We start from the raw sequence: 22,031 nt of genomic DNA on the forward strand, positions 1-22,031 counted from the left end.
TCTAGTGAAGGCATGGGTCAACAGTGGCCTGCTGCAGCATCAGGGACACTGAATACAACAATGCATGCAGAAGACCTTCTGAAGGAGGTTGCCATTATCTTCATTCAGTTCAGTTCAGTCGCCGAGTTGTGTCCAACTCTTTGCAACCCCATGGACTGCAGCACACCAGGCTTCCCTGTCCATCACCAACTCCCAGAGCTCACTCAAATTCATGTCCATCAAGTCAGCGATGCCATCCAACCATCTATCTAACCCTCTGTCATCCCCTTCTCCTCCTGCCTTCAATCTCTCCTATCATTGGGGTCTTTTCCAATAAGTCAGTTCTTTACATCAGGTGGCCAAAGTATTGGAGTTTCAGCTTCAGCATCAGTCCTTCCAACGAATATTCAGGACTGATTTCCTTTAGAATTGACTGGTTGAATCTTCTTGCTGTCGAAGGGACTATCAAGAGTCTTTTCCAACACCACAGTTCAAAAGCATCAATTCTTTGGCCCTCAGCTTTCTTTATAGTCCAACCCTCACATCCATACATGACTACTGAAAAAACCATAGCTTTGACTAGATGTACCTTTGTCAGCAAAGTAATGTCTTTGTTTTTTATTTTTAATTTTTTTTAATTTTTATTTTTACTTTATTTTACTTTACAATACTGTATTGGTTTTGCCATACATTGACATGAATCCACCACGGGTGTACATGCGATCCCAAACATGAACCCCCCTCCCATCTCCCTCCCTAAACATCCCTCTGGGTCATCCCCGTGCACCAGCCCCAAGCATGCTGTATCCTACATCGGACATAGACTGGTGATTCGATTCTTACATGATAGTATACATGTTTCAATGCCATTCTCCCAAATCATCCCACCCTCTCCCTCTCCCTCTGTGTCCAAAAGTCTGCTATACACATCTGTGTCTTTTTTGCTGTCTTGCATACAGGGTCATCATTGCCATCTTCCTAAATTCCATATATATGTGTTAGTATACTGTATTGGTGTTTTTCTTTCTGGCTTACTTCACTCTGTATAATCGGCTCCAGTTTCATCCATCTCATCAGAACTGATTCAAATGTATTCTTTTTAATGGCTGAGTAATACTCCATTGTGTATATGTACCACAGCTTTCTTATCCATTCATCTGCTGATGGACATCTAGGTTGTTTCCATGTCCTGGCTATTATAAACAGTGCTGCAATGAACATTGGGGTACATGTGTCTCTTTCAATTCTGGTTTCCTCAGTGTGTATGCCCAGCAGTGGGATTGCTGGGTCGTATGGCAGTTCTATTTGCAATTTTTAAAGGAATCTCCACACTGTTTTCCATAGTGGTTGTACTAGTTTGCATTGCCACCAACAGTGTAGGAGGGTTCCCTTTTCTCCACACCCTCTCCAGCATTTATTGTTTGTAGATTTTTGGATCGCAGACATTCTGACTGGTGTGAAGTGGTACCTCATTGTGGTTTTGATTTGCATTTCTCTAATAATGAGTGATGTTGAGCATCTTTTCATGTGTTTGACCTGACAAAGATACTACAAAAAAAGAAAACTATAGGCCGATATCACTGATGAACATAGATGCAAAAATCCTCAATAAAATTCTAGCAATCAGAATCCAACAACACATTAAAAAGATCATACACTATGACCAAGTGGGCTTTATCCCAGGGATGCAAGGATTCTTCAATATCCACAAATCAATCAATGTAATTCACCACATTAACAAATTGAAAAATAAAAGCCATATGATTATATCAATAGATGAAGAGAAGGCCTTTGACAAAATTCAACGTCCATGTATGATAAAAAAAAAACCTCCAGGAAGCAGGAATAGAAGGAACATACCTCAACATAATAAAAGCTATATATGACAAACCCACAGCAAACATTATCCCCAATGGTGAAAAATTGAAAGCATTTCTCCTAAAGTCAGGAACAAGACAAGGGTGCCCACTCTCACTGCTACTATTCAACATAGTTCTGGAAGTTTTGGCCACAGCAATCAGAGCAGAAAAAGAAATAAAAGGAATCCAGATTGGAAAAGAAGAAGTAAAACTCTCACTGTTCGCAGATGACATGATCCTCTACATAGAAAACCCTAAAGACTCCACCAGAAAATTACTAGAGCTAATCAATGAATATAATAAAGTTGCATGATATAAAATCAACACACAGAAATCCCTTGCATTCCTATACACTAATAATGAGAAAGTAGAAAAAGAAATTAAGGAAACAATTCCATTCACCATTGCAACGAAAAGAATAAAATACTTAGGAATATATCTACCTAAAGAAACTAAAGCCCTATATATAGAAAACTATAAAACGCTGATGAAAGAAATCAAAGAGGACACTAATAGACGGAGAAATATACCATGTTCATGGATTGGAAGAATCAATATAGTGAAAATGAGTATACTACCCAAAGCAATTTACAAATTCAATGCATTCCCTATCAAGCTACCAGAGATATTTTTCACAGAACTAGAACAAATAATTTCAAGATTTGTATAGAAATACAAAAAACCTCGAATAGCCAAAGCAATCTTGAGAAAGAAGAATGCAACTGGAGGAATCAACTTGCCTGACTTCAGGCTCTACTACAAAGCCACAGTCATCAAGAGAGTATGGTACTGGCACAAAGACAGACATATAGATCAATGGAACAAAATAGAAAGCCCTGAGATAAATCCACACACATATGGACACCTTATCTTTGACAAAGGAGGCAAGAATATACAATGGAGTAAAGACAATCTCTTTAACAAGTGGTGCTGGGAAAACTGGTCAACCACTTGTAAAAGAATGAAACTAGATCACTTTCTAACACCGCACATGAAAATAAACTCAAAGTGGATTAAAGATCTAAATGTAAGACCAGAAACTATAAAACTCCTAGAGGAGAACATAGGCAAAACACTCTCCGACATAAATCACAGCAGGATCCTCTATAATCCACCTCCCAGAATTCTGGAAATGAAAGCAAAAATAAACAAATGGGATCTAATTAAAATTAAAAGCTTCTGCACAACGAAGGAAAATATAAGCAAGGTGAAAAGACAGCCTTCTGAATGGGAGAAAATAATAGCAAATGAAACAACTGACAAACAACTAATCTCAAAAATATACAAGCAACTTATGCAACTCAATTCCAGAAAAATAAACGACCCAATCAAAAAATGGGCCAAAGAACTAAATAGACATTTCTCCAAAGAAGACATACAGATGGCTAACAAACACGTGAAAAGATGTCTTTGTTTTTTAATACGCTGTCTAGGTTGGTCATAGCTTTTCATCCAAGGAGTAAGCGTCTTTTAATTTCATGGCTGCAGTCACCAGTGATTTTGGAGTCCCCCAAAATAAAGTCTGACACTATTTCCACTGTTTCCCCCTCTATTTGCCATCAAGTGATGGGACCAGGTGCCATGATCTTAGTTTTTTGAGTGTTGAGTTTTAAGCCAGGTTTTTCATTTGCATTAAGAGGCTCTTTAGTTCTTCTTAGATTTCTGCAATAAGGGTGGTGTCATCTGCATATCTGAGGTTATTGATATTTCTCCCAGCAATCTTGATTCCAGCTTGTACTTCATCCAGCCTGGCATTTTGCATGATGTACTCTGCATCTAAGTTAAATAAACAGGGTGACCATATACAGCCTTGATGTACTCCTTTCCCGATTTGGAACCAGTCTGTTGTTCCATGTCCAATTCTAACTGTTGCTTCTTGACCTGCATACACGTTTTGCAGCAGGCAGGTCAGGTGGTTTGGTATTCCCATCTCTTGAAGAATTTTCCACAGTTTGTTGTGATCTATACAATCTAAGGAATTTAGCATAGTCAATGAAGCAGAAATAGATATTTTCCCAGAATTCTCTTGCTTTTTCCATGATCCAATGGATGTTGGCAATTTGATCTCTCTGGTTCCTCCTCCTTTTCTAAATCCAGCTTGAACATCTGGAAGTTCTAGTTCACATACTGCTGAAGCTTAACTTGAAGGATTTTAAGCATTACCTTGTTAGCATGTGAAATGAGTGCAATTGTATAGTAGTTGGAACATTCTTTGGCATTGCCCCTCTTTGCAATTGGAATGAAAACAGACCTTTTCCAGTCCTGTGAGTTTCCCAAATTTGCTGGCATATTGAGTGCTGCACTTTAACTGCATTGTCTTTCAGGATTTGAAATAGCTTAGCTGGAATTCCATCACCTCCACTAGTTTGGTTCATAGTGATGCTTCCTAAGGCCCACTTGACTTCACACTTCAGGATGTCTGGCTCTAGGTGAGTGCACACCATTTTGGTTATTTGGATAGTTAAAATCTTTTTGTACAGTTCTTCTGTATATTCTTGCCAGCTCTTCTTAATTTCTTCTGCTTCTGTTAGGTCCAGACCATTTCTGTCCTTTATCGAGCCCATCTTTGCATGAAATGTTCCCTTGGTATCTCTAATTTTCTTTAAGAGATCTCTAGTCTCTTCCATTCTATTGCTTTCCTGTATTTCTTTGCACTGTTCACTTAAAAAGGCTTTCATTTATCCCTGCTATTCTTTGGAACTGCATTAAGATGGGTTTATTTTTCTTTTTCTGTTTTGCCTTTTCACTTCTCTTCTTTTCTCAGCTATTTGTAAGGCCTCCTCAGACAACCATTTTGCCTTTTTGCATTTCTTTTTCTTGGGGATGGTTTGATCACTGCCTCCTGTACAATGTTACAAACCTTAGTCCATAGTTCATTGGCACTCTGTCTATCAGATCTAATCCTTTGAATCTATTTCTTACTTCCACTGAATCATAAAGGGATTTGATTTAGGTCATACCTGAATGTTCTAGTGGTTTTCCCTATTTTCTTCAATTTAAATCTGAATGTTGCAATAAGTAGTTCATCACAGTCAGTTCCCTGTTTTGTTTTTGCTGACTATATAGAGCTTCTCCATCTTTGGATGCAAAGAATATAATCAATCAGATTTCAGTATTGACCATATGGTGATGTCCATATGTAGAGTTGTCTCTTGTGTTGTTGCAAGAAGGTGTTTGTTGTGACCAGTGTGTTCTCTTGGCAAAACTATTAGCCTTTGCCCTTCTTCATTTTTCAGTCCAAGGCCAAACTTGCCTGTTACTCCAGGTATCTCTTGACTTCCTACTTTTGCATTCCAGTCCCCTATGAGGAAAAGGACCTCCTTTTCCGATGTTAGTTCTAGAAGGTCTTGTAGGTCTTCATAGAACCGTTCAACTTCAGCTTCTTCAGCATTAGTAGTTGGGGCATAGACTTGGATTACTGTGATATTTAATGTTTTGCCTCGGAAACGAACTGAGATCGTTCTGTCATTTTTGAGATTGCACCCAAGTACTGCATTTCAGAGTCTTGTGTTGACTATGAGGGCTACTCCATTTCTTCTAAGGGATTCTTGTCCACAATAGTAGATATAATGGTCATCTGAATTAAATTTTCCCATTCCTTTCCATTTTAGTTCACTGATTCCTAAAATGTTGATGTTCAATCTTGCCATCTCCTGTTTTGACAATATTTTAACATAAATCAACATGCCTTAAAATAACTTTTGGGTAACAGGACAAATCATGAGAGATATTAGAAAATATTTCAACTGCATGAAAATAAACTTACTACATGTCAAATTTATATATTTATTCAAATAGAATATGTAATATGCAATTACTGTAGAATATTGCCTATTCTAGAATCTCACATAAATTTCAATAGTATGCATTCTTTTGAGAATTGCTTCTTTCACTCAGCATATTTTTGGAGATTCATCCATGCTACCTATTCATGAAGTCTTGATGGTATTGGCATAAGAAAAGATATATAGATCAATGGGACAGAATAGGGAGTCCAGAAAGAGTTTTTTTGCTTTGTTTTCATGATAGTTCATTATTAATGTATAGAAAAGCAACAGATTTCTGTGTATTAGTCTTCTATCCTACAACTCTATTGAACTTATTAATTAGTTTCAATCATTATTTGCTGGAGACCTCAGGATTTTCTCCATATATTACCATATCATCTGCAAATAGTGACAGGTTACTCTTTCTTGGATAACTTTTATTTCTTTTTCTCATCTGACTGCTATGGCAAAGACTTGCAATGATGTGTTAAATACAGTTGGTTAGAGTGAGTATCCCTGTCTTGTTCCTGATTTTAGAGAAAGAGTTTCAACATTGAGTATGATGTTAGTGTGGGTCTGTCATAATGGCCTTTATTATGTTGAGATACATTCCTTTTGTACCCACTTGGATGAAAGCTTTTATCCCGAATGAGGTTGAATTTTGTCAAATGCTTTTTCTGTGTCTATGGAGATGATTATGTGCTTTTTATCCTTCCTTTTGTTAATGTGGTATATGACATTGATTTTTTTCAAATGCTGACTCATCCTCACATCTCTGGACTAAATCCCACTTGATCATGGTATTTAATCCTTTCTACATATTGTTGAATTTTATTTTTTTAAACTTTACTTATACATTTTCAATTAAAATAGAATAGGCATAAACCCAAGGAGAGGGAAAAAAAAATCAGGATGATGTACCACTGTCATTCTGTGAGCAGGGAGGAGGCAGGAAATGGAACAGATGAGCAGAACAATGTCCTGAGACTAGGCTACATAACGTGTAAATGCCTCAATCAAGTCTTAGCCAACTTAATCTACACTTGAAAAAAGGAGCCAAGGTTCATCTTATTTAGTTCAAGAATTTTTACACTGAATATATAGTGCTTCATTTCTCAGAAAATGATTCTAGTTACTATTATAAGGAAGAAGTTCCCATTACACAAGGACTGCTGCTGCTGCTAAAAAACCTCAATACCGTCAGACTGCGGAGCTTGTGTACATCTCCTTTGAATGCAGAACTGCATCTGGGTTTAGAAAGGCAGCAATCATTACATCTTGGCTTTTATTCTAGATGCTTAACGTAGTTAAGGTGACAATTCAAGCACATTAAGTAGTTAAAATGTAATGATAATCGATACAGTCTCTTACAGCTACACACATTCTCTAATAATGCTTACATGGAATAAAACCAGTGTCACGTAATTGGTGTGTGACACACAGAACTGAAAAAAGTAATTATAAATGTACTACAGTGACACGGTAAAAATGCAAATACACCACAGAACTAAAGGGATCCGACAGCACTTCTTGATACCCAGGGTGAAGGTGATGGGTCTAACACAGAGCTGAGCCTATATCAGTCATTCCACTCACAAAGCTTGTGAAAGATTCAGTTTAGATCAGTTCAATCACTCAGTTGTGTCCAACTCTTTGTGACCCCATGGACTGCACCATGCCAGGCGTCCCTGTCCATCACCAACTCCTGGAGCTCACTCAAACTCATGTCTATCCAGTCGGTGATACCATCCAACCATCTCATCCTCTATCATCCCCTTCTCCTCGTGTCTTCATTCTTTCCCAGCATCAGGGTCTTTTCAATGAGTCAGTTCTTCGCATCAGGTGACCAAAGTATTGGAGCTTCAGCATCAGTCCTTCCAATGAATATTCAGGACTGATTTCCCTTAGGATGGACTGGTTTGATCTCCTTGCAGTCCAAGGAACTCGCAAGAGTCTTCTCCAACACCACATTTCAAAAGCATCAGTTCTTTAGCACTCAGCTTTCTTTACAGTCCAACTCTCACATCCATACCTGACCACTGGAAAAACCATAGCTTTGACTAGATGGACCTTTGTCGGCAAAGGAATGTCTCCGCTTTTTAATATGCTGTCTAGGTTGGTCATAGCTATTCTTCCAAGGAGCAAGCATCGTTTAATTTCATGGCTGCAGTCACCATCTGCAGTTATCTTGGAGCCCAGTGATTTTGATCCTGGGATCAGGTTCCCAGGAAAGAAACTAGTCTGTGAAAGTCTTTTTCAACTGTAAAACCAGGATAAGAGTACAACTATCTTGATGTCTGAACAAGATACCAGATTGAACAGTAAGATTCCCAGCCCTACTGGTGGACATGAAGGTCCTCACACAGCAAATGCTCGCTGGCTCCTGGAAGGCTTCATGTGCATAATATAAGGGCAAGTTGCTGAAGACTTACAGGTGAACTTCTGGGAAGTTTCCACTGTGCCCTGAATTTTAAACCTCAGGAATGATGTGATCCATCAAGCTTCTCATGATGCTTGGAGGAATGGTGTGATCCAGCAAGCTTTTCATTCTGCTTGGCACCATCTTTTTAATAATGTGTCCAAAGATAAAAGCAGACATGATTGTAATAGAACTATACTTAACTATATTTCCAGCTGTGGACAGTACATCTGCGATTCGAGAGTCCTTCAGTCCAATGACATGCTGTCCATTGACCTCACAGGTGTTGTGTTCTGAGAGAAGACCATTTCTAGCTGAAGAACTATCTTTCACAATGGATGTGATTTTTCCATTTTTTGAAGACAAAGTCGACCTGTCCAGTCCTATCCTTATTCAAGGTAATTGTCCATTCAAAGGGCCTGTCATGAATGGTCATGGTGATCTTCTCCCCAAAAGCCTGTTTGAACACCCTGAGTGCCTGATCTGAGCTCCAGCCCACTCAGTTCTTGATCTGCAGCGCCTGGTTCCCAAACCGCAGACCCACCAGGGAGGACCTAGACTAGGCCTGGACAAGCTGAACAAACGCACCATTGTCTATGGATTTCAGCCTGAGCCCCATTTTTTTTTTTTTTCTGTTCTAATCCTACACAAGATGACTTCCCAGATTCCTTACATAATTCCTGCTCTGCAGATTCCCATGTCACCACCAGTGACTGGAAGTCCATGCCAATCAACTGCCCCTGACTTGGTGTTCCAGGAACCATGGCCCTATTTGCACATATTTCTTCTTTTTATTTAAACTCAGGCCCATGTACTGAGAGAACTCTGGATATAGTTTAGGACAGAGATTTCCATCTGGAGAGACAGCAGCAGAGGCTTCGGATAAAATCGCTGGGTTGGCAGGGTTTGCGGAAAAGGCAGCCTGAGCCTGCATCACCTTGTCTGCCTTCAGGTCTTCAGGCGACGGGTACAGAGACATTTTTGCAGGATTCTGCAAGCCTGCTGAGACCTGCTCACTGCCGCTGCCACTGCCAACCACTGGCTCAGACTTCTGAGACCCCCGGTTGGCTAATATTTTCTAGAGGATTTTTGCATCTATATTCATCAGAGATATTGGCCTGTAATATTCTTTTTCTGTAGTGCCTTTGGTTTTGGTGTCAGGGTAATGGTGGCCTCGAAGAATAAATCTGGAACTCTCTTCAGTGTTCTTTAATTTTTTGGAATAGTTTGAGGATAGGTAAAGATTCTTTGTTTGTTAGAATTCCCCTGTGAAGGCTTCAAGTGTTGGACTTTTGTTTGCTGGGAGTTTTTGGATTACTAGTTCGATTTTACTACCAGTGATCAGTCTGTTCAGATTATCTGTTTCTTCCTGATTCTTTCTTGGAATATTGTAGAAATTTAATATCTAGAAATTTATTCACGTCTTCTTTGGTTGTTGGTTTGCTGGCATATATCTGTTCATAATATTCTCTTATGATTGAGTTTCTGTCATACTGGTTTTATCAACCTGCATTTTTAATTTTGCTTATTTGGGTCCTTTATCTCTTTTCTTCTGGTTAAAAGCTTATCAATTTGCTTTTTCTTTTCAAAAATCTAGCTCTGTGCTTCATTGGTCTTTTCTATTAGTGGTTTGTTTGTTCTGGTCTTTATTTCCTCTCTGATCTCTACTATTTCCTTCCTTTTGCTGACACTGGGCCTTGTTTGTTCTCTTCTAATTCCTTCAGATGGTCAATTAGGATGGTTATTTGAGATGTTTCTTGTTTGCTTGGTAGGCCTGTATCACTACAAACATCCCTGTTCAAATTGCCTTCAGTGCATCCCATAGACTTTTGAAAGTTCTAGTTTTATTTTCATTTTTCTTGAGGTATTTTCTGAGTTTCTATTTTCTGAGTTTCTATTTCTTCATTGACACATTATGTTTTTAGTAGTGTGCTTATTTAGTTCTGATGTGTTTGTGTTTCCCCCATTTTTCTTTCTGTAATTAATTTCTAGTTTCATACCATTGTGCTGGGGAAAAGAGCTGATATAATTTCTATCCTCTTAAACGTGTTGAGGTTTGTTGTCTAGTATGTGATCTATCCGGAAGAATCCTCAATATGCACTTGAAAAGAATACATTCTGCTGATTTTGGATGGAATTTCCTGTGTGTGTATACATATATATAAATATATATACACATATATATATATTAAGGGCAACTGGTCTAATGTGTCATTTAAGGGCACTGTTTCCTTATTAATTTTCTGTCTGGATGATCTGTTCCTTGATTTAAATGGGGCTGTTAGAGTCCCTTACTATTAATGTACTATTGTCAATTTCTCCATGTATTCTTTGAATGTTTTCTTTATATATTTGGGTGCTCTCATTTAGTTGCACATATGTTAATGAATGTTATATCCTCTTCTTGTACTGATTTATCATTATATAATGCTATTCTTTGATTTTATTATAAACTTTGTTTTAAAGTCAGCTTTGTCTGATATGAATATTATTACCCGAGGTTTCTATCTCCATTTGCATGAAATATCTTTTTCCATCTCCTCACATTTAGTCTGTGTCTTTAGATCTGAAGTGTGTCTCTTGTAGGCAGCATATAGATCGGTCTTGTTTGTTTTTTTTAATCCAGTTAGCCGCCTATGTCTTTAAGATTTGCTTATTTGGAGCTGTGCTGAGTCTTCACTGCTGTGCATGGGCTTCCTCTAGTTTCAGTGAGCAGGAGCTACACTCGAGTTGCGGTGTGTGAACTTCTCATTGTGGTGGCTTCTCTTGCTGTGGAGCTTGGGTTTAGGCATGCGGGCTTCAGTAGTTCTGGCGTGTGGGCTCAGTAGTTGTGGCTCATGTGCTCTAGAACACTGGCTCTGTAGTTGTGGCGCACAGCATTCGTTGCTCCATGGCAAGTGGGATCTTCCTGAACCAGGGATTGAACCTGTGTCCCCTGCAATAGCAGGTAGATTCTTAACTACTGGGCTACCAGGGAAGCCCAACTGCCATGGTCCAGCCCTGGTGGATCCAGGGAATTCGAAGGGTGGACAGCGTTGGCGAGGAAAGACTTATTTATTGATTGATATAAGATTAGATTAAGAAACAACAGTGTAGTAGGAAAATTAAGTGGAGGAAGAGGGCTGAATAACTTGGATTACATGGAAGACCAATAAAATTCCAGACAAGGAACTTGCACCATCTATGTTGGGCCACCGGCGCTTGCTTGAATATCTAAGGGTGCCTCGCCTTAGGCTCCCTTTCGCGCGGGTCTTAACAGCCATGGCAAGCAAGTAGACTTGGCGAGCCTCCACGCCCCAGATGGGAATTCAGCCTGAAATTAACGTAAAGAGGTAAAAGAGAGAGATACGGGGGAAACCAGTCCAGCAACTGGCTCTGGCCCCTATTGTTCAGAAGGCCTTTTATACTTTCGATAAAACATGGAGATCAGTGGGTAACACAAAGTTATGCAGCATTAGCGGTCCAGACTCTTATCAAAACCAGGCTTTTCTCTCTGCATACCTAATTGTATACACAAGTCTTAGGTGATTTACATCATCTTCTGGCTAACAAGGGCCAATTAACATTTTACAGCCTTTTTTCTGATAAGGGTTTGTTAACTAGAAGACTTATTTGTGTTGATCTTCCCAAAGTCTGGTGCCATTCTCAGAAAGCACTAAATAAAGTTACATTCTTACATAGCAAGGACACAAGAGGAGTGCAGTGATATATAACAAAGAAGTAATTAACTCAAAAGTCTAGTGTTGCTAACATCGAAACTACTATATATCTTTTTCCGTATCCTATTTACATTGATTAACATCCTCCCAGGTGCCTAAAAGATAAAAGAATATGGAGGCCTGGCAGCAGTCATTGAATCAACAGTGAAAACCCTCTACCAATATAATTTTTAACTCTTTAGAAAAGGCTCTGTATCTTTAAGATGCTTTTAAGCTTTGTGCCTCTTGCAGTTGGGAGGCTGTAAGCAATTCACAAGCTGTAAGAGGTCTGGGGAACCTGTTAGGCAAGCTAGAGAGTTATCAGAGGGGGTTTAACTGAAACATCCCTTTCAAATGCAGAAGACTAAAGCCCTGAGTTGACTTTTTTCCAGAGAATGTCAGAAAAGTGGAAAAGCAGAGTACAAACACCAGCAGATTTTTGGTTTTGGGGGTACATGCTCAGGAAATGCCAGGGGGAACTCCTGAAGTCTGATCACGACCTTGCGTATGTCAGCTTCCTTCCTCATGACCTTGTCATGGGCGGAATTCCTCATGCTGGCTCCCGGCACCTATGTCTTTTGATTGAAGCATTTAACCCATTGACACTTAAAATGATTATTGATAGGCATGTACATGTCGCCATTTTGTTCCTTACTGGCCTTTTTTTTTTTTTGGCAGTTTTTCTCTGTTCTTTTTTCCTTGTCATTTGGTTTTCTTGAGTAATAAACTTGTCTTTCTATCTCTTTAGTTTTATGTATCTATTGTGTATAGAATTGGGGGTTTTTTTCCCCTAGATTTTAAAGTACAGTTGATTTATAATGCTGTATTACTTTGTATTATAAAGTGATTTGGATACACATACACACACACAGGGAAGTTCCCTGGAGAAGGGCATGGCAACCCACTCCAGTATTCTTGCCTGGGAAATCCCACAGACAGAGGAGCCTGGCATGTTACAGTCCATTGGGTCGCAAAGACTTGGACACGAGTAACGTGACTTAACAGCAAAGGTGAAATACAATGTGTAACCCATGAAGATGTGTAGTACACTCCAAAAGAACTATCTGAGTTTTCTAATTCATAGAAGCAGACATCAAGCAAACATGTGTCACAATGAACACTGAGTATGTAGGATAATGGTAGAGGGATCATAAAGTTGGATTGATCTGAGTTTATTTACATGGGCTCACTAAGCTGAGATTCTCCATTTAATGTTGCAGGTTGGGGTGTCAAAAAGGGCTCTAACAATTTGTTGGTTGGTTCTCTGAAACATGGACCAAAAGGCTGACTGTGAGCCAACTGGAAATGCCCAACATCTCTTGGTTTAACGTAGAAGAAGGGACTCAGAGGCTTCAGTTCAGTTCAGTCGCTCAGTCGTGTCTGACTCTTTGCAACCCCATGAATCGCAGCACACCAGGCCTCCCTGTCCATACTAACTCCCGGAGTTCACTCAGATTCATGTCCATCGAGTCAGTGATGCCAGCCAGCCATCTCATCCTCTGTCATCCCCTTCTCCTCCTGCCCCCAATCCCTCCTAGCATCAGAGTCTTTTCCAGTGAATCAACTGTTTGCATGGGTTGGCCAAAGTACTGGAGTTTCAGCTTTAGCATCATTCCTTCCAAAGAAATCCCAGGGCTGATCTCCTTCAGAATGGACTGGTTGGATCTCCTTGCAGTCCAAGGGACTCTCAAGAGTCTTCTCCAACACCAGCTCATGCAAACCTATGGTCTGGTGAGTTAATCATGATGTTCCTACAAGTGAAACAGAAATTCTCTCTTGAGCTAAATAAGTAGAAAAGTTCAAATTCAAGCGAACAAATGTCACTTGACTCAAATCCGGAAATGAGTCATAGCCACTGAATCAATTCCTAGAGTTGCGCCAGTTTAGAGACCCAAAACCCCTTGAATGAATCGGAGGTTAGGTCCCCTTGAGGAAGGACCCCGGCAGACTAATGAAGATTTATACAGTAAACTTTTCTCCCAGCTTTCCCCAGGGGGACATGTGGCCTTTTAACAGGGTAACTGGACATTGAGGGGAAGGAAATAATCGTACTTTCTGGAGACTACCAGACAGTAGCTCAAAACTGAGACTGATTCCAGAAGACTCAAAACATCACTGCGGCCCTCCAGTTAGAGCAGGTGCTTTCAGAGGTCAGGTAGTCAAGGGAGCTTTATCTCAGGCCCATCTCACAGTAGGGCCTGGGCCTCTCTGTACCCACCCTGTGGTTACTTCCCTAGTTGCAGACTGTGTAACAGGAACAGATATATTTAGCGGCTGGAATCCTCACATTGGTTCCCCACTTATGCAGTGAGGGCTATTATGGTAGAAAAGGCCAAGGGGAAGCCATCTGTACTGTCTCTACCTAGAAAAATAATAAACCAGAAGTAATACCACATCACTGGAAGAACTGCACATACTGCTGCCACCATCAAGGACTTGAAGGACACAGTCCTTCACACCACATTCTCATTCGTCGCTAGCTGACCTGTGTGGAGACAGGTGGATCTTGGAGTATGACAGTGTATTACTTCACTGTAAGCTTAAGGAAGTGACTCCAACTGCAGCTGCGGTATGAGATATGATTTTGTTGCTTGAGCAGATTCACAAACCCCCTGGTACCTGGTATGTAGTGACTGATGTGGCGAATGCCTTTTTCTCCATTGCTGTCCATGAGGCCCACCGGAAGCAGTTCACTTTCACTGGCAAGGCCTGCAATGCACATGCACTGTCTCCCGCTCAGACCTATCAACCACCCAGCCCCACGTCATAATTTAGTTTGCAGGGACCTCAATCACCTTTCCCTCCACAAGATACTTTACCAGTCCATTATGTTGATGATACTATTTATCATTTAGTGAGTGAGTTATAGTAACTACCCGAGGCTCGTTGGCAAGACATTTGTATATCAGAGGGAAATAAATCTGACCAAAATTCATTTCTACCTCAGGGAAATTTTTAGGGAACCTGTGGTCTGGATCATGTCAAGATATCACTTCTAAGATAAAAAGTAAGTGGTATCTGGCTCTCGTACAACCAAGAAAGCAGCTCAATCCCCAAGGGGACTCTTCAGATTTGGGAGGCAACATATTCCTCATTTGGTGTGTTACTCCAAATGGCACCAAGTGGCCTGAAAAGGTGCTACATTTGAGGAGACCCAGAAGAGAAGGTTCTGCCCCAGGTCCAGCCTGCTGTGCAAACTGCTCGGCCACTTGGGCCATATGATCCAGCACGTGGAGTGCTGCTTCAAATCTCTGCAGCAGGTAGGGACAGCATTTAGACTTTGTCAGGCTCCTATAGGTGAATCACACTGCGGTCCTTTAAGAATGTGGAGCAAGGCTATGCCATCACCTTTGGATAACTACTCTCTTTGAGGAACAGGTCTTGGTAGATTATAGGGCCATAGTAGACAACGAATGCTTGATGATGGGCTTACCAAATTGCCCATCGTGAATAGGGTATTATCTGAGCCACCACACCATAAAGTGGGCCTGCACAGTAGCATTCCATCAACAAATGGAAGTGATATATACAAGTCAGGCCTGAGCAGGGGAGCCTCATGGGGAGTTCCCTGTAATCAAATGACAGGGGAATAGAAGATCCGGGCCTGGTTTACAGATGGTTCTGCATGATATGCGTGGACCAGCTGTATATGAAGAGCTACAACACTACAACCCTTTGCAGGGACATTCCTGAAGCACAGTGAAGAAGGAAAATGCTCCGGGTGCACAGAACTTTGGGAAGTGCACTTCATTGTGCACACTGCTTGCAAGGAGAAATGGCCAGATCTGTGATTATCTACGAACTCATGGGCTGTGGCCAATGGTTTAGGAACATGCAAGGAACATGATGTGAAAAATGGTGACAAAGGAATATGGGAAAGAGGTATATGGACGGGCTTCTCTGGTCAGAAAACATGAAGGTATTTGTGTCACACATGAATGCTCACCAAAGGGTTATGTCAGCAGAGGATTCTAATAACCAAGCGGATAGGATGACTCATTCTGTGGATACCCATCGGCCTGTTTCCCTAGCTACCTATCATCACCCAACGGGCTCACCAACAAAGTAGCCATGGTGGCAGGGCAGAGTTGACAGTGATACGTGGGCTCAGCCACATTGACTTCCACTCACCAAGAATGACCAGGCTATAGCCACCACTAACTGCCCAGTCTTCAGTGGCAGAGACCAACACTGAGCCTCCAATATGGCAATATTTCCTGGGGTGATCAGACAGCTTCCTAGTGTGTGCATCAGAAGGTGGTTCATTACACTGGACTGCTTCCAATATACAAGGTGAAGCATTTTATTCCTACGGGAGTAGACACTCTGGATGTAATCTGCACCCCCCTCCCCCTCCCACACCCTAACCCAGTACTTGTGCCAAAGATACCATCCATGGACTTAAAGAATGCCTTATCCATCAGCATGGTATTCCACACAGCATTACTATTGATCAAGAAATCCATCCTTATAGCATTCACTGGTCTTACCATGTTCCCCACCATCCTGAAGCAGCTGTCTTGACACGACAACCTTTTGAAGACTCAGTTATAGTGCTAGCTAGGTGGCCATACCTTGCAGGATTGAAGCAAGGGTCTTCAGAAGGCTGCTTATGCCCGGAATCAATGTCAAATATATGGTGCTATTTCTCCACACCCAGGATTCAAGGGTCCAGAAATCAATGTGGAAATGGAATTGACCACACTCATTATTAACCTTAGTGACCTACTAGCAAAATTTCTGCTTCCTATTCTCATGATTTTACACTTTGTTAGCCTCGAAGTCTTAGTCCTAGAGGAGGAAATGCTTCCACCAGGAGACCCTACATTGATTTTATTAACAGAAAGTTAAGACTGCCACCTGGACAATTTGGTTTCCCATGCCTCTGAATCAATGAATGGAACTATGGTGATGACTCGGGTGATGAGGGGAAATTGGACTACTATTCCACAGTAAAGGTAAAGAAGAGAAGGTCTGGAACACAGGAAATATCTTAGGGATTCTCTCAGTATTACCATGCCCTGTGATTAAGGTCAATGGCAGGTTGGATTGGCCCAGACCCTCCAGGAATAAAGGTTTGGATTACCCCCATCAGATAAAGAACCATGATTAGATAAAGTACTTGCTGAAGACAAAGGAACAAAATGGGTAGTAAGAGAAGATGGTCATAAATATCAGCTACAACCATATGAGCAGTTATAGAAACAAGGATTGGAATATGTCATGAGTATGTCCTGCTTATTTTGGTATATTTTTATATTCATATTTCTTGTCTTTTCTTGTTTTCTCCTCTTATTCTACTGTGTAGCATAAGGCGTATTAAATTTATATCATAATGTCTCATGATTAATTTCCCATTATACTGTTGAAGTCACCAGATTTCAAGAAGAATCAATATCACCCAGGGACTTTACTTCCTCTTCTGAGGAAAGGGTAAATATATAAATCTCCATAGCCTCTTGGTTCTCTCTCCCTGGGGATCTCTCACACAGGAGCCATCCCAGGATGGACCGTACACACTAAACCAGAGACCTTGACAAGGGTCTGGCAACCAGGGGCTGGAAGTAGCAGGGGCACCACTTACCATCCCTCCCTATGACTCACTGGTGTGTTTTGTACTTCCTGTCCCCTGCAACGCTGGGCTCCGCAGAGTCATCAAATGGGTCATATTTTTGCCTTGGGACAAAGCTAAAGTCCCAATGGAAATAAAAGCTGCCACCTGGGCATTTGGGGATCCTTGGATCTGTCACACGAGTGTTATGTCCTTGGTTCTTTGTCTCGTCACAACAAACATTTGGAGCGACGGACCTCGGCACATCACAGCTCTCGGGTCTTGGACAAACTGTTATAGCTCTTAGGCAATTCAGTGTTACAGCTCTATTTTATTTAGAAGATAGCAGGAGAATACATCCTTGAAGCGTGAGGGCATGCCAACCCAAAGACTTGAAGAGAAGAGAGTGGAGGAGCACGTGGGAGAGAGAGAGGGAGGGAGAGAGAGAAAGAGTGCATGCACGCAGGAGAGAAAAAGAGAGAACAAGAGAGAGAGAGAGAGAGAGAGAGAGAGAGAGAGAGAGAGAGAGAGAGAGAGAGAGAGAGAGAGAGAGCAAGGCTTTGGCTCTTCCTTTTATATGTTTTTCCTCCACCTGGGCCTGCCCTATGCAAATTGGGCTTAGCCAGGAGTGCTGTTTGTTCTACCTGAAGTCTTCACTCCGGTCCTCGGACCTTCTTTTGTTCTATTTTCACGGGCTTTTCCCTTCCTCGTCTTTTAGCCACCGCCATTTTGGACTCTTTTTCCCTATTCTACCTACCTAACAGATCACTGTAGTAGCAAGAAGAGGGCACAGTCTTGACGGGCATAGCTGAGCCTAATCATAGGAGGTAGGGCAGGTGTGTGGAAGCCAGGTGGTCTCAGGTGCCTCTTCTTATCCTCCAGCTCTACTGTGACTGTGACTGGATAGATTCAGCAATCCCAGTCTGAGAAAGGCAACGTGATCAGACGTTCGGGGACCTTAAAGATAAGGACCTGGGTAATGACACAGGGTGAATATCCCACCCAAATCATCAGAATGCTCTCTAGAGATGAGGGAAACCTGAAGGCATAGTGGAGAGAGGCAGTAACAATCAACTTCAGCTCCAAAACCAACACAGTAGTAGGGTCCATGCTTCATCCCACTAACTTCCCTCTTCTGTGGTTCTCCAAAGGCAGAGGTGCCTGCCAGAATCCCGGAGAAGTTGTTTTAAGACATAGAAAGATAAGCTGATCCGAGCAATGTTAAGGTCACACTGTGGAATTTCCAAATCAGCCACCTTCATCCTCCTTCCAGGAAAGTCTTGCTGACCAGCTGCTGAATTATCAGCATAGAGCCTCCAGATATTAGCTCTTTGGGGTCAGCCTAAATTGCCAAGGTGCACGGCCCAGCTCTTAGTCTTCTTGGGGCACCCACATCCAGTGAATGGGCACGGAGAAAGCATGAAGACCTGTCCATTTTAGCCCAATTCAAGACTAGTCTGTCAGATAATATTCATTCCAGAGCTTGCTGCCACGTTGGCCAAGGCTGAAATGGTAGTATTATTTCTCATCTGTATAGCTAACTTCCTCCACCCTTGGTCTTTAAACTCTTATTTAGTGTCTGCCCCTGGACAATTCAAACTATCACAATGAACTAACTACTGAAAGCACCTTGCAGCCACAGGGCCAAGGGAACAAAAGAAAGATGTTGGTTCACTGAAGTACTGGTGATTTTAGGCGGTCCTCTGCAGAGCAGGGACCAAGACTTCTAAGGAGGGCAAGTGACCAGCTGCTGCTGGTGCTCCAGCACTCAGAGGAGAACCACACTGCTAACCCCAGAGCTACAACGGTGACCTCTCAAAGTATCACTGGTCAACCGGTGCTTGTACTTCTAATGAAGAATGAGGGTGGTTCTAACAGAGTCAACAAAACTGGAGTCCAAAACCAAGCTTGGCTACCAAAATGACGGAGTAACTTTTGGCACACAAAAGGGTAAACTCCCTTCGCTCTTCATCCATCATTCCAGGCTACTTTCACTGGCCCCCCTTGGCACAGATCCCCAGAAAAGAGTGGGCAAAACAGAAAGAGGGTATACAGTGGCACATCTTGGACATGACATTTTAAGAGTACAAAGGTGGGAGGAAGTTTACAACTGATAGACATTAGCTTACAAATGTGACTACCATGTCTTTGCTCAGGAAACATAAAGAGATGACTTCCAGAGGGAAAAAATGAACTTTTAATATTGTTTAACACACTGAAGAGTAAGTTAAGAACACGATAGGAATCCTTCAGTGAAATATTGCTGCTTATGATCCTGCCATGAGAGATCCTTAAATTTTTCCTGAAGCAGTCAGACATGCCCCTAATGCTCCTCTACTATTTAAAAGAAAAACTAGGGATTTCTTGTTTGTGTGTGAGTGAATCAGGAGCCTTAGTCACTTTCTTCTTCCATATCCTCTTCTTCCGTTTCCTCTTCTTCCGTTTCCTCTTCCGTCTTCATTTCTGGCTTTTCCTTTTTATGCTTCTTACAAAACACAAGGAAGCAACATACAAATAAACAAATCAAAGGAATAAGCCACAGTAACATGTGACTGTTCTTTACCATTTTTGTCTCCTCTGACTGTTCTGCCTCGTCGTCCTCGTCTGCCTCTTCTTCCTCATCTCCTTGGGGATTACCAGGTGGGCCACTACTATTACTACCTCCACTGCCTTTATCCTTGCAGTAGGGAGGTGCCCATCCAGGGTTGCAGTGGCACTCTTGCTTACTATTGCAAACCCCCTTCATGTGGCAGGTCTTGGGCTGACAGGCTTGTGGCTCAGGAACCATACTGACACACCTGCTGTGAACACAGATCTTTTTTTGACCACACATCGTACCATCTTTCACCTGGCCGACATCAGGTATGGACATTCCTATGTGATAGTCGGTGCCCCAGCAAGTGGTGTCATTGACTTGAAACTGATGCACTGTGGAATGTTCCATCAGATTTGGAATTACTTCCACATTTTCACACTGAACTCTCCCACACAGGATATCAGGGACTTCACATTTTATGTACTCTATGTCTCTGATACCACAGTGACCAAATCGATTTCCTTGGGTGTTGATTTCTTTGTAGCAACTCCGAGATGCACTCCTTGCATCTTTGCCAAAAATCTCCCTGCACTGTTCATCATGGTTAACACAGTTCTTTTTATAGCAGTAGGCACTGTCACTACAGGGAATCCCATCCTGCACATATACATCTTCTGGGCACTGATGCGATGCCCCATTGCACCACTCTGGAAGGTCACATGCATTGATCTGTTTTCTGCACAAAGTCCCTGTTGACCTGACCTTGCAGTTTTTGCAGCAAGACCCAAAAGCACAAGCAGCTCCAGGTTTCAGAGTGCAATCCGGCAGACAGCAGTGATCACGTTTACATTGCTGTACGGTTCCACAGTCACACTCCTCTCCTTCTTCGACCACTAGGTTCCCACAATACTCTATCCTAAAGATATTCGCTGGATTTGGAGGAGAGATGAGACAAAATCCTTTCCTCATCACATTGTTCCAAAATTCACCATAACTGCAGTTGCTGAATTTACTCGTTACTGCTTTGGCAGGATACATTATGCAAAACTCAAATTCACACACACAAAATTCAGTATCATGCAGCATACCTAAATTATGACCAAGTTCATGGGTAACAATAAGCCCAGTATCAAATAAACTATCATCTTCGAAAACAATAATTGCACAATTAAGAGGATTCTGGCATACTCCATCAACATAGGCCAATCCAAGCTGAATGCCAAAGGATTTCTTTATAAAAAGATGGGCTGCATCATGCGGCAGTCGGTTATCAAGGTTAAAAAACTTCCAAACAGCAAAATCCTCCAACATTGTATCCATGTTTTCAGTGGCAATTTGGTTTCCTTCAGTCCAGATTTCAAGCCCAGTTAAAGTTACATCAACTTCCAAAGGGTGATACAGGCTATTTATTACATTGACAACAGTAGCTATCTCAATTTGTACTACTGACACATTGCTTCCCGAGTGAACGAATCGAAGATTGTCCACAACCACTACCAGCTCAAGAAACAGCAAGTGGGTCCACCAGCCTGTGTAAGAACTTTGCTTCAGAGTGAAATTGTGCAACTCCAATTGGCGTGCTATTTCCTCTTCTGTTAACCCACATCTCTTACGTGGGAACTGAGTATCATCGCTGTCTATTCTATACACCCAGTGTTCAAATGTGGCAGAAGACCTAACTGGTTCAATTTCATAAGCAAGATCATTTATCTGTAGTACTCCTCGAAAACCTCCAGAACAGGTACTGAGGGCAACCAGGGACTTGGGAACACCCTCCACATAACCATGATAGTAGCAGTCATCAGGAAGATAAGGCTGGTCCTGGTGCAGGGAACGCTGGTCTGTGTAGGTGAACACTGGGAGGGGTCTGGAAATCAAGAGCTTCTTGACCTTCATGTGGGTGATGTGTCTTTGGCCCCCAAATCGCAGGCTATAGGAGAGCCAGCCTGGAACCTTTGCATTTCTGCCCCAGCCAGTCACCTTCAAGGGGATCACCAACTCTGGGGAAGAGAAGTGCTGGGAGGGCCTGGCCTGACAGTGACCAGAAATGAACAGACACACCCCAAACCAGAGCAGCAGGGGAGTGACTCTGAAGTGTACCAGGGCCTCACCCACTGTCATTATGGAGCCACCTGCTCAGGGCAGAAGAGGGCGGGACATCAGGCACTGCTGGTCTGGCTCCTCCCTCTGAACTGTTGAGGGTTGCAGGGATAACCTTTATG

General features: G+C 41.9%; 1 protein-coding gene and 1 pseudogene across 1 annotated transcript in view; both read right to left on the minus strand.

Annotated features, from left to right (window-relative positions):
- Nucleotides 1-565: 565 nt before the first annotated feature.
- LOC132660074 (syntenin-1-like) lies at nucleotides 566-17,052 on the minus strand (annotated as a pseudogene).
- A 535-nt stretch (nucleotides 17,053-17,587) lies between these two features.
- Nucleotides 17,588-22,031, minus strand: part of LOC101102399 (disintegrin and metalloproteinase domain-containing protein 20) — a 28,811-nt gene continuing 24,367 nt past the window's right edge. Inside the window, 2 exon segments of the mRNA XM_060418229.1 lie at nucleotides 17,588-21,925; nucleotides 21,927-22,029. Of these exon segments, the coding sequence (XP_060274212.1) occupies nucleotides 19,666-21,925; nucleotides 21,927-22,029 (2,363 nt within the window). The 3' untranslated portion in view covers nucleotides 17,588-19,665.

Source organism: Ovis aries, chromosome 7 (assembly GCF_016772045.2).
Source record: "Ovis aries strain OAR_USU_Benz2616 breed Rambouillet chromosome 7, ARS-UI_Ramb_v3.0, whole genome shotgun sequence".
NCBI lineage: Eukaryota > Metazoa > Chordata > Mammalia > Artiodactyla > Bovidae > Ovis > Ovis aries.